Source organism: Quercus suber, unplaced genomic scaffold (assembly GCF_002906115.3).
Source record: "Quercus suber isolate HL8 unplaced genomic scaffold, Cork oak 2.0 scaffold_20, whole genome shotgun sequence".
NCBI lineage: Eukaryota > Viridiplantae > Streptophyta > Magnoliopsida > Fagales > Fagaceae > Quercus > Quercus suber.
The window spans coordinates 2,364,450-2,377,856 of NW_027069485.1; the positions used below are offsets into that span (position 1 = coordinate 2,364,450).

General features: G+C 38.4%; 1 protein-coding gene and 1 pseudogene across 1 annotated transcript; both read right to left on the reverse strand.

The window, feature by feature from the left end:
• Positions 1 to 306: 306 nt before the first annotated feature.
• Positions 307 to 2,078, reverse strand: LOC112023767 (probable LRR receptor-like serine/threonine-protein kinase At3g47570; annotated as a pseudogene).
• Positions 2,079 to 6,453: 4,375 nt separating this feature from the next.
• Positions 6,454 to 8,490, reverse strand: LOC112023769 (pentatricopeptide repeat-containing protein At1g11290, chloroplastic). Its single transcript, XM_065763194.1, is given in 4 exon segments — positions 6,454 to 6,516; positions 6,519 to 7,819; positions 7,822 to 7,876; positions 7,878 to 8,490. Coding segments are annotated over 4 exon segments (1,815 nt in total). The 5' UTR covers positions 8,274 to 8,490.
• Between the last annotated feature and the right edge of the window lie 4,917 nt (positions 8,491 to 13,407).

Sequence of the window (13,407 nt, forward strand, 5' to 3'; positions counted from 1 at the left end):
TGAAAGAACATTTCGTAAGGTTTTGGGTCTAAAGTGTGAAACTTTTAGTATTTGCACAATTAACATCATTTATCAAAATAATAAAAGACATCCACGATTTTGTTTATCCAAAATTAATAGGAAACAAAAGAAATAAAATCTAATGGCTAATCTATAACCCTTAGGACGGTCTTCAGTCATTTTAGGAGATATCATTGATGGTTTTATTATTTAGGCAAATTAAAATTTAAAATATCTAGAAGTACCTTAAATGCGGATACCAAAACCAAGAAAAGCACTTTTTATCAAATGTAGCTCCCTGGTTACTTACTTCATTTTCTTTGTGTCTTTTGGTGACTCCATTGAACATGCAAGTCCAATTTCAATGATTGATACTAAGCATTTATGCACATTGGGATCCATTTGGCACAAATTCGCAATACCTTGAGCTTCCTTGTCCGCTTGTATTTCATTGCCATTAGTATCTTCTCTAGCTGCCACTATTGCTGTTGGAGCTTCATCAACTTCTCTTGGTAGAAGGATTGGGTCCACAATTTGAACAAGTTTTTCTGGTAGTGCCATCTTTGCAAAATTGTGGAGATTGAGACCATCTTTAAGCATTTCATCAGTGGGTCTCTTTCCCAAGAACATCTCTAGCAATAATATTCCATAGCCATACACATCCCCCTTTATTGATGCCTTACCACCCATGCCATACTCTACAATTTTATGAAATGTAAGAAAATTTTACAATTGTTGTCTATAATGATATTTGGAATTTAATGCAAGTGAAGTTTGACTTGATTTGTGAAAAAGAAAAAGAAAAATGAATTTTAACCTAAAAACAGGAAGATAGAAGCCATCATTTCAAATTTTCTAGTGAGAAGAATTGATCAGTAGTACATTACAACAATACTTTAGGGCTGTTAGATGGAGGCAACATTTATAATTTATATTCAGCACTAAAAATATGTGGTTAAAAAATACAAACAGGAAAATTTAATCAATTTATATTTTGTAATCGGTATGGACTTGTTGGACACGTCTTGGCTGCACCCGTGTTTAACTAAAATCTTGGTTCCTATTATTTCCCATTATTTGAATGTTGTTTGTTAACAACTTCTTCAGTATTGGACACATGAGTAAATGTCACAAAACTATAGCACATCTGTTTTGAGACTAGCTCTACCATAATAATATAACAAATTGACAAGCTACCATCAATATCACAAACATACAGTGTTGCAGAAATAAATGCCCGAAAAAAGAAGATACAAAGCTTTAAGTCATCACTCAGCAATGTCTCAACTAATAAAATTTATCAAGGCTTAAATCATTTTTAATGCTAGGCGCACTTCTAAGTATGAGAGAGAGAGAGAGAATTTAAGTGTCCTCTCTTGATAGTAGTAAGGTAATTGCCAAAAATATATAGTCCAATATTTGTGGAAATGTTTAGGGGTGTAGCTAGAAGATTTGTAAAGATGTTACCTGGAGGAGCGTAACCAATTGATCCCTTTATCCCAATTGTGCTGGTTTCCTTTCCAAAAGAATCATTGGTGACTGAAAGGAGTCTTGCTAGACCAAAATCACTTACATGAGCAACCACGTCATTGTCAAGAAGAGCATTGCTTGGCTTTAAATCACAATGAATAATTGGTTGCACAGAATGGTTGTGAAGATAATATATCGCAAAAGCTACATCAATTGCAACATTTAGTCTTTGAAGAATGCTCAAGCTCCTTGATTGATTTACTTTGTCTAACCCTGGATGCAGCCATATATCTAAGCTCCCATTTGTCATGAATTCAAAGACTAGAGCTTTGAATTGATTCCCACTATAATCCATGCTAGAGCAACATGTTAATATCTTAACTAGATTCTGATGCCAGATGTTTCGTAATGCATTATTCAGCCATAAAACTTGAGGAAGCTCCCTTGCATTGAAGGTTAAGGACCTTTATAGCAACTAGTCTTTCTTCTTGATCAAGAGCTCCTTTATATACAAAGCCAAAACTGCCAGATCCAATTAAATTATTTGGAGAAAATCCGCTAGTTGCCTGATAGAGTTCTTTGTATGAAACATTTGGAAGGAGGTCCATTGTTGAAGCCACACAAGGTGATTCCTTTTTTGATTTTGTCATCCAGTGAAGAAAAAGAAAGGATGAAAACAAAAATAAAAACAAAACAATGGAAATAATTACAATTGCTAGTTTAAACCAAATTGAGTTTCTTGGTTTCATGACTTTTACAGGGCATTTTGGCAATTGCAATTTTGGAATACCGCCACAAAGTTTAGTATTTCCAATCAATGATATCACACTTGTGTTTTTGAAAACTCCTTCCGTTGGCACCTCACCCACAAGATTATTGAACGAAAGATTCAAATTTTCTAAAAAATGAAGCTTCTCTAATTCCTTTGGAATTGATCTTCATAGGTTATTTTGTGAAACATCTAGACGTTGAAGACCTTCTCTAATTCCTATAGATGTAGGAATTTCACTAGATAAATTAATGTTAGAGACATCCAATTTGTTAATATTTTTCAGATTCCCTACTTCAAATGGTAGTTTGCCACTGAATGAGTTGTGAGATAAATGGAGAAATACTAATGGAAGAGAAGAAGGACCAATGAGCTGTGGGGGTATGGATCCATTAAAGTTATTTTGTGAAATGTCAAAGTGCTGCAAATGTTGACAGTTTACAATACTTGGAGGTATTGTTCCTTTGAACTTGTTTTCCTCTAAAAAGAGTTCAAACAATAGAGTAAGGTTGCCTATGGAGGCAGGTATTTCTCCTGACAATTTATTTCCTGGTAAACTCAATGATTGCATATTCTACAACTTCCCAAGAGTCTTAGGAATGATGCCCTCAAAGTGATTATAACTTAAGCTCAAGGCAATTAAGTTCACAAAATTCTCTAATGATGCAGGAATAGTTCCAGATATATCATTGAAGTCTAACTGTAATGTTATAAGCTAATTATACTCATCATTTATGTATAAAAATAATAATAGATCATATTATTTACATTAAAAAAAATACATATTAATTTCAAAGTTCATTCCAAGATGTGAACTGCTAGGGTATTGCAATAACAAGTAACATTGGTACAACAATAGATTGGTATTACATTTTGTACGTACTTTGTGAAAGGATTGTCAAATTACAAACAGGATCATTTTGGTGTGCAAAATGTAAAACAAAAATAAATTTTTCCATCCCAAAGTTAGAGGCACTTACATTAACTACATACTCTCCAAATATTTATAATATATTTATCTCACTATAACTAGTATATATATACAATTGCAAACTACTTTAGATACATGATTCAAATGGAAGTTTTTAATGCAACTAACAAAACAAAGTTTGTGATATTTGATCGAGATGCTGAAAAAATCCTAAATAAATCTACAAGATCGAGATCTTGCTAAAAAATAAACTAGGGTACAACTTATTTAAATTATTGTAAAAATATTGATATTGGAGAAGGAATTTCACATTATTTGAAAAAATAATTAGGAAAAAAAATGGATTTCTGTACTTCATTTGAATGAATTCAATCTAAAAGATGATTTTGAAAATTATATAGTTGCTAAGATTTTTGATGCACATTCAAATGATAAAAAGGTATGGAAGAAAAAAAAAAAACACAATTCAACATGCTATGTTAATTCTTTTTGCTGCATTATTCTAAAATTAACAAAATAAAGAATTTACAAAAAAACTATCACATAATTGAAATTTAATAAAAATGCAAATACCTATGAAAAATCTTAGCGACAAAGTCCAAGCTTTGTAAGATCTAATCAAGAATCTCTCGGTGCCAATTCATTAGTAATTAACACAAATGATGCAATAAAAGGAAAAAATGATGAAAGCTCAAAAATTGAATAAATATAGACGGACTAAATTTCAAATGTTGAAGATGGAGAAACTGATAATGACAACAGACATCACCATACTACAATAACAAAGCATTGAAGAAAAAAAAAATGTAATGAAACTTTTTATTACATCACATAATAAAAATCAATAATATTGACTGAATTAATATGCTTTTATCAACTTGTATTATACAATATTACTCCAAGTTGTTTTCATTATTGCTCATTACTTGAACAAAATAATTATAATAGATATATGTGTGCAATTTATAATTGTTACTTTTTATGATGAACTCATTACTAACAAAGTTTTATAATAAATATGCTATAATATATGTATAATATTTTCCAAAAACAAATTTACATAAAACATTATACTATTATCCGTGTATCGCACGGGAAACTTACTAGTTGTGGAAAGATAGAGAAGGGAAAAAACCAAAAAAAAAACAAAAGAATTACATTGAAGAGATCATTTACCTAGAAGGTGAGCTGCAGTTTTTACTTCCCCATTAGTCCAGCATAAGGAAACCTTCTCAAACTTCTTAGTTAGTTGCTAGACATTTCTTATTGAGGTCTCAAGCTCCCAAGGCAAGCTTGTTGATCTTCTTATTTCGAGGGACTCTATACACTCTTTAGAGTTAAAACTCCACAATGATCCTTTGGAGTTGTTGATGTTCTGCTAACTCTAGAGCCCACCGGATAGCTATGGCTTTATCAACAGCAGGGGAGCATAAAGGATTTTTTTAGAAGCAGCTTTACGAGGTCTTTCTTCCCAATTTCAAATAACTACCGCCACCACAGTGTTGTTATGTTCAACTGCCGCATCACAAATAATCATATTGAGTCCTTCTGGTGGTCTTAACCATAGTAATGGTTGCTTGCTTCACTCCAAGGACAATTGGATCCATATCCCACCTCACTATGAAGAACACTAAATAGGTTGATTTCTAACTATCATCTCTGTTACATTTACTTTCCCTTTTGAATAGCACTTTGTTTCTCAACTCCCACATTGATCTCAAATCTATCAATCATAAGGATGAATTGATCTTTAGGAATGCTTTTTTCCAACATACCTAGAGGTGCAATAAAAATCCCTCTAAATAACATAGCAATTGGCAAAATAGCCCCAAAATTTTGGGAGAAGAGATGCCTCCACACAAAGGAGTCACAGTGACTAGGCTCGGGCAACTGTTATCATCAAAAAGGTTTTAAAAGAATACAATATTAATTCCATATGAGAATCAAAGTGAAAGTCATTCATAGGAAGGCCCCAGTCTAAACCAAACAAAACTGCTTAATCCATAGGACAGTAGCAGAGCAAGTGCAGACACATTTCCTCCCTGTGCCATGAAGAGGACAGTAGAGAACAAAATCAATACCTCCCTCCTTCAAGCAAGCTCTGGTTGGCAAAATATTCATTACAAATCTCCACAAAAAAAAAAAAAAAAAAATTAAGCCGTTTGTGTAACTTTGATTTCAAAAAGAGTTTACATACCTCCATATTATTGTAATTGAACCTGTGGCTTTGACTGGCCCCATAAGCTGATTTAACTGAAAAAAGGCTCCTTTCTTATTCAGCACCCAAATTAACTTATCTTCCTAGTGGCTCATAGGAAGAGGTATCCTTCTACTTGTTTACACAGATTCCAAATCAAAATTTTCATTGAGTTTTTGCACATCCCACTCAGGTGTTTATGGGACAATAAGGATTGCTGTAAGCTATGGATACATGTTATGTCAACAAAGGCCTAGTTGACTTCAAACCATACCTCGCAGTCATCCTAATCATTTAACCTAAATTGGGTCACTCAAATCATGATAGAATTGTCTGTGATTACGGGGGAAAAAGCCTCTGTAATTGAAAGATGTGGTTGCATAACTCTAAATTACATTTATAATGGCACAAAGGTAGCTAACATTGTTTACTTTTACAAAGAAGAGTATGGTGATTACACTTTACAAAAACCTATACGCCAGATATATTATAACAATGGATGAGTTTTACCAACATATATCATAACATATCTTGAAACAGAGAAATTTTCTCTTTCGCATGACCTAGTGTACATAAAAAATCAAGCACTTGCCTTGGTAAATAACAGGCAGAATCTTCAAATACAAGACACAGGGTGACACTTGGAAACCTACACTTAGTTATGGCTGTGAAGTCTCACTACTAGCATGTCAATGTTGAGGACATATACATAATCCTAAAACGATGGAAAACGTTGTAACTACTAACAGTTTTTAAAAAAGTTCAGCTAGCACTCTCTCAATTGAGTCACCCATTGCCTATGCAATAGTTTTTTCAAAAAGGTCTAGCTTAGTTATAATTTGATCAATCCACTTGCCTGTCAATTTGGTGATGTTCTGGCTTTCAAGTCAAATGCAAGTAGACAAAGACCTGATATTCTCAGGTTTGATATTTGATGTAATACTGTCAACGTAGCACATAAAATTAATTTATCTCCATTTCTAATTCTGTCCCATATCAGACTGTGTTGTCCTGGTTTTCTTCATTAGGAATGCGATAGTCTAGAGCTAACACACAAGATCACCTTTTAGCAAAGCTTAAAAATTCTCATCCAAAATCATATGGAATCCCATTCAGCAAGCTGGTCGCAGGATTTTTTAATAACCCTTCATCTTCAGACTCAACCTCAACGATTCAGCTTCCTGAAACCCACCAACTGATGCATGCAAATCTGAAAGAAGCACAACTTGGTCGGATCCTTCTGGATCTTACTAAAATATATTGCTTGCTGCAAGTTCTGCAAGCCCTACATTTCCATGAAGAAGACATCCACTAAGCAAAGCTCTCCAAACATCTGGACCTGTTCCATCCAAAAATTTTCTGGCAAACACAATTGCATCAGGCAAGCAGCCTGCTCTTGAAAGCAAGTCAACTACACACCCATAATGCTGTCGGCTTGGCCTTATTTTATTCTCTTCCCCCATTTGATTGAATATCAGTAGACCATTGTCCACTAAACCTGCATGACTGCAAGCACTCAAAATGCTCTGGTAGATTGCACTATCAGGACCTTCTCCATAACTCCTCATCTCATAGTAGAGAGCAATTGCAGTATCTCCATCACCATTGATCCCATACCCATTTATAATTGCATTCCAAGAGATTACATCTCGAAGATAACCCATCTCCTTAAAAACAGTGTGAGCGAGTTCCACAGTCCCACACTATGAGTATGTTGATATGAGACTGTTCTGAACCAGTCTATGCGAGGAGAAACCAGCCTCAAAAGCAAAACAGTGGAGCTGCTGGAGTTCTAAAGCAGCAAGTCCACCAGAAGCAGTTAAAGCACTAACCAACGTTGTTGAATGAAGGAGAAAGTTTTCCTCTAGTCTTACTTCAACTAAGAGATTCAAAGCCTCTCTTGGGTGTCCATTCTGTGCGTAGCCCAAAATCATTGCCGTCCATGAAACTAAACTCTTCTGAGATGTTTGATCAAAAACAGTTCTAGAAGAATTCAAGTCACCACACCTGGAATACATTGCAATTAGAGAGTTCACAAGAGTGAGCTCAGAACCAAATCCACAAACAACAGCTTGAGCATGGACTTTTCTGCCTCTCTTCAAACCCCCAATGATTGCACAAGCTGAAATGAGATTCATGATAACCACTGTGTCATGACTGATCCCACCATACCTAATTCTGCTGAAAAGCTCTAGTGCATCAGAGGCATATTCAAGATCAACCAACAAACCTATCATTGTTGTCCAACTGATAACATTTTTGCATTCCATCTCATCAAATATTTTAGCTGCAGCATCTAAATCCAACAAACTTGAGTACATACCAAGAACTGAATTATTGATGGATACATCCAAAACAAGAGGAACTTTAACAATGAAGCCATGAACACATTCACAAAGCCTTTGTGACTCCAAACCAATACAACCCCTCATAAGAGTTAACATCGAAGTGCATTAGGCACCAAACCAAACTTCCGGAACTGGTTAAAAACTACAAGGCCCTCTTTTAAAGAGTCCATTACGTACAAACCCGGCTACCACTGCATTGCAGGAAATCAAACCCGGGTTCTTCATTCCCTCAAATACTTTATATGAATTAATCATACTTCCACACTTAGCATACAAATCTAACATAGCTGTACCTACAATCATATCAGACTCTAACCCAGTTTTAACAACCAGTCCATGAATGGATTGTCCAAGCACCAAGCTTTGCAAGCCTGCAGTGCAAACAAGCACACCAACAATGGTGAAAGAATTCGGAGCCAAACCAGAAATTCGCATATGGGAATATAAATCCATGGATTTTTTGTGGAACCCATTTTTAGCATAGCCATGAATCATTATAGAATATGAGACAACATCTCTGTCAGGCAATAGGCATATTGTCGAACAGGTTCTCTGCATCTGTAATCCTTCCGAATTTCCAGTAGTTGCTTAAGAGTTTGGAAGAGTCACGTGGGTCAATGCTTGGACAATAACGTTGTGATGTAATGGAAAAGTTTCTGAATTGCAGAATAGCAACTGGGATTCTCTTAATCTGCTTTAAGATCATGAATCATGTAGGGCCCGTTTGGTTTGTGTTTTCAAATAACATTTTTTTGTTTTTAAACAGCATTTTACGTATTTCAACACACTTTTTCTCCCATATATATTTCAAAAAACTACAAACAATAATTTTTAAACTACTCTACCAATAACCCCGTAGAGTTGCTTTTGATTTTTAGCATGTTTTAAAGAACTGGATGTTAATGTTGCTAATAAAATATAAGTTCAGGCAACGAGCTTATTTGAGACTTCGGCCTGGCCTAGTATTTTGTCCGACATGTGGGGTTGGACCAATTAAGGGCCTCGGCCAGTCCAAAGCTCTAAGCCCATTAATGTGCAGACTTGAAGTGAAAGCTGTATCCCTCGGCCCAAAGGAGAAAAAATTAGAAAAGGTAGATTAATGGAGCCATAGAATTAAGAAGGGTTTGAATTTAGTAAGAATGGAGTGTGAACTCTTGTTTTACACATTTAATAATAGATTGCCACTTCAGCATTTTACTTAATGAAAAATACATCTTATTACACTTAATAACATCTCAATTAATGTTATGGATAATACATAAAGTAATAATAAAAAAACAAGATTAACACAAAAAACAAAAATATATATATATATAGTTTTTGGAGGCACAAAATTGTTATCCTTAGAGAATATTTGTCTCCACACTCTTATTGCTAAAGAGTTACTGCAAACTTATCCCCAAAATACAACTAAGTTGTTGGGTTTTACCGATAACAATTCTGGAGAATGACCATAGGATTTCTTATGTTTCTTTAGGAGAAAAATGATATGTTTCAAGTAAACATAAGTCTCTATTTATACCTGTAGAGACTCAGTTTGAATTGACCCTGAGTATGAATGGGTTTTCAGCCCAATCAAGCCCAAACAATAAATTTATAGAGAATGGGTTAAAGGTTTAGGCACTGGCCCTCGTTCACCAAGTATGAACTCTCCTTTATAAAAGACCCTTTTCTTCTCCCTTTTTTCCCCCCTCTCTTTACTTTACTTGCTTTTCTTATATAGTCTTCATCTTCCTATCTTCTTATTCCATCTGTTGATCATCCATTTGCTTCTCTTCTGGCCGTCCGTCCCATCAGAGGTCTTATCAGTACTCAAGTGGTTCACTCTGACCAACGTTGCCCTGCTAAGGGGTTATCTCCCCATTAATGCGGCTAGGGGGGTTAGGTGAATGCATTAAATGCGAGGGTGACAGCTTACTTTGGGGTTGGTCTTTCCCAAAAATCATCCTTGTCAGGCCGAGGATGAGGAGGTCCTCGGCATGGATTGGGAAAAGAGGCTTTCCCCAATTTAGCCTTGAATAGTCAGCATTCCTCGGCGTGGGCCTTGAGCCTGCTACACGATGGGCCGAGGCTATCAGGCCCACGGGTCCCACAATAGCCCCTCAAAACCCTGCTGCACGTTCCTTCGGATGGGGATGAGGGTTTTGATACATGCGGGCCCTCTAGACGAGTCGCCCCACTTCGGTTCGTGTTAATGCTGGCGACTTTTTGACTGCCCGATGCGCGTTTTTAGCATTTCAAGACTTAATGGGTGCCCACATTAAATTTTGGCGGCACCACGCTTCCCACTTTCAACGGCATGATCTCTTGCTTTTATGGGCAAACGGTTACATTTGGGGAACCTAAGGGGGAGTATAAGTACCTGTTTGAACCGCCTGGTTTCCTCATTTTCGCGCTTACAATTATTGATGCGTATGATTTGAATCTGGTTCGACTTGCACACTGTCCGAAGAGCATCGTGAAACTTCTGTAAGTCTTCTTCTTTCAGTGACCCCAAATTTTCCTGGGTTCTACCCTTTCTTTTCTTCTTCTAGAATTTTTAGTTGTCCTTGGGGGGATGGATAAGTTTAAGAAGTTGGTTGAATTCGACGAGATGATGAACAAATTCATCGTAGACTATGGGATACCCAATAATGTGAGTCTGAAGTACTGTGAAGAAGGGGAGTGGTACATTAGGAGGAGAGGGGGTGAAGTCGTGATTCCGATAGTCGCTTTCGTAGAGGGAGGGATGAGAATCCCTATGAGGCCAGTGACTCTCAACTACCTTAGGCATTTCCGTCTGGCTCTTATTCAATGTGCCGTGAATGTATTTAGGATATTAGGGTGTGTAGATACCCTGAATGAGAAAATGGGGCTGAGACTGACTCACCACGATGTGAACTGGTGCTACAACCTTCATCACCTGAGGGGTAAGACGTACTATATGAAGACAAGGGACGATAGGGTTCGTCTCATCCAGTGCCTTCCTGATTCCAATAAGGGGTTGACACAGGATTTCCTCATAGTGTCGGGGGAGTGGCACAACGGTTTTCATTGCCCAACAATAGAGGGGGAGCCAGGTAAGGCATCCGAAGTAAAAGACAATCTAGGTTTCAGTATTTTCAAGTTTTATGACTGCATATTCGATTTGGTTGATTAACCATAGGAGTTTCATTTTTCTTTTCACAGATCCGCACGCCTTTGCACGTCATTTCCACCTGGTTAACAAAGCGGATTTGAAAACCGTTCTTAGGTCAGACCTTTTCCTGAACGAAACTGATAACCAGGTCAGAGCTGCTTATCAAATCCTCGGATGCGACCCAGCTCAGAAATCATTCCCAGTCCCGAAGCACATAATTAGAGCTCATGACCCTCGGCTTACGCAGATTACCGTGGTGAAGGACGGTTTTGCATTTACTGAGGGGTCTTATATACCTGAAGGCATTCCGCTAGCAGGTCCCTCCTCATCCCAGCAAGTAACAGTGGCCGAGGAAGGACTATCTAAGAAGGCAAGAGAGGTGGTTGAACTGAGTTCTTCTGAGGACGAATATAGCGTGTTCAACCTAGCTGATCAGTCCGAGGATCCCTCTGGTGATCTAGGAGACCCTCATTTGTCCGAAGCCGATCTCCGGTCCCTCAGAGTTGGTACTCCGACTGAGATGGGTTTAAAAAGACAGCCCCAAACCAATCTTCTTGACCTGCTCGAAGGCGGTTCCAAGAAGAGTGTACCAGAAGAATCGCAGCCCCAGCCCCCAGCACCTCAGCCCCAGATTTTAACTGTGCAAACCAGGTCATCCTCTGTCCCCATAGTATCAGACCTCCAGACCGAGTCTCATGACCCGAAAAGGAAGAGACTTTCTAAGGGTAAAGAGCCAATGGATGGGAGCAAATCCCACTCCCCGCCCGAGGAGGGTAGATTTTGCAGGCCTTCGAAGCAACTGAAGCTAAGTGGTCAACGGAAAGGTAAGAAGGCCATCCAGCAGTCCGAGGCTCAAACCTGGCTGCCCGCTGCCATGCTCCACGATCAGCCCTTGATGGATAACGCCTCGATGCGGGAATCTCAAGGAGCCGAGGGGGCTCCCGTAGCCGATGCCTTGGAGAAATCTCTTCTTCTTCCTGCTGACATGGCCGAGCTAAGAAATATGAGTGGGTCAGAGGTTGTCCTTGACCTTAAGAAATACCTAGGCATGGTGGGTCCTTTGGCACCTACTTACTTTATTCAAAGTTTGTCGCTTAGTACCTTCCTTTCTCTTTACTGAGTTACTTGTTTTTATTGGCAGGCTATCCAGGCCCTTTTCAGGTTAGGCGAGGAGGTCGATGACCATAGCAATACCTTAGCGCAAGAGCGTGACAAGTTCTTGGAGGCTGCCAATACCCTCAAGAGATCTGAGACCGACCTAAAAAAGGCGACCGAGGATCTGGAAGAAATGACGAAGGCCAGGGATACTGCTGTCTCCGACCTAGCCGTGGCCAGGAAGCAAGCTGAGGATCAAACTAATCGCTTGCAAGACGTTGAGGGTCAACTACAGACTGCCAAAGAGAACATTGTCTATATGAAGGAAAAGTTGACCGTGGCAATCCATGAGAAAGGTGTTGCCGAGTATGCCAGGGACGAGGCTGTGAGAGCCAAAGACGAGGTGGTATTTGCAAAAATAGACGCTGAGCTCTCTGTAGAACAGGCAGAGGAGGATGCTTTCGCAGATAGGGTGGCTAAGACTGAAGCCGCCCTTCGGGCTCAAGTTCTTGCAGTGTGCAGGCATTACTGTTCTCAGACCTGGCATGAAGCCCTCAACCAAGCAGGGGTTGATGTCTCATCTGATCTTAGGAGGGAGGACAGGGTATATTACCCTATTGCCATTCGCAAGGTTGCACCTGCTGCTCCCGAGGAGGGGTCCTCATTACCAGCGGTTGAGAGTCACGATAAGACCGCCGAGGATACATCGTTAACCGACCAACCATCCGAGGAGGTTGAGCCCCAGAGAGCGTTGGGGGAAGTTATGACCGAGGGTCAGGAAATACCACAAGACGTGGCAAGGCCTCCGGCGGACCTTTCGAGACCAAGCCCTTAGGCCTTGGCCACAGCCTTTTGACTTGCTTATTGACTTAATTTGCCTACTGAGTTGGGGAGACTAGTACACGACATAGGATAATTTTGTTTATTTTTTCCTTTATCTTTTATTTTATATCATTTTGTTTCTTGCCTCAGTGGCGTTGTAAGGAAGTTGTATACTTTCCGTTTGAACTGAATACTTAATACTTTACTTCCAACTAATGATATTTTCCTTTATTTGCTTTAATATAATATTCTGCCCAACATTCGTATTCTATTCTGGAGTTAGCCTCATGAAACCATCTGTTATCCTTCAAATATAAATCTAAAGATCGTATTATAGCTTGACTCTAAGTAACGCTTTGGTTTTTCTCCAGATAGTTATTTTCTCCATAGGCTTGGGTCCGAGGACCATGCAATACCTTGGTTATGTCTAGTACTTCTATTTTTCTATAAGTATCTAGTTTTCTATAGGCTTGGGTCCGAGGACCATGCAATACCTTGGTTATGTCTAATACTTCTATTTTTCTATAAGTATCTAGTTTCCCATAGGCTTGGGTCCGAGGACCATGCAATACCTTGGTTATGTCTAGTACTTCTATTTTTCTATAAGTATCTAGTTTTCCATAGGCTTGGGTCCGAGGACCATGCAATACCTTGGTT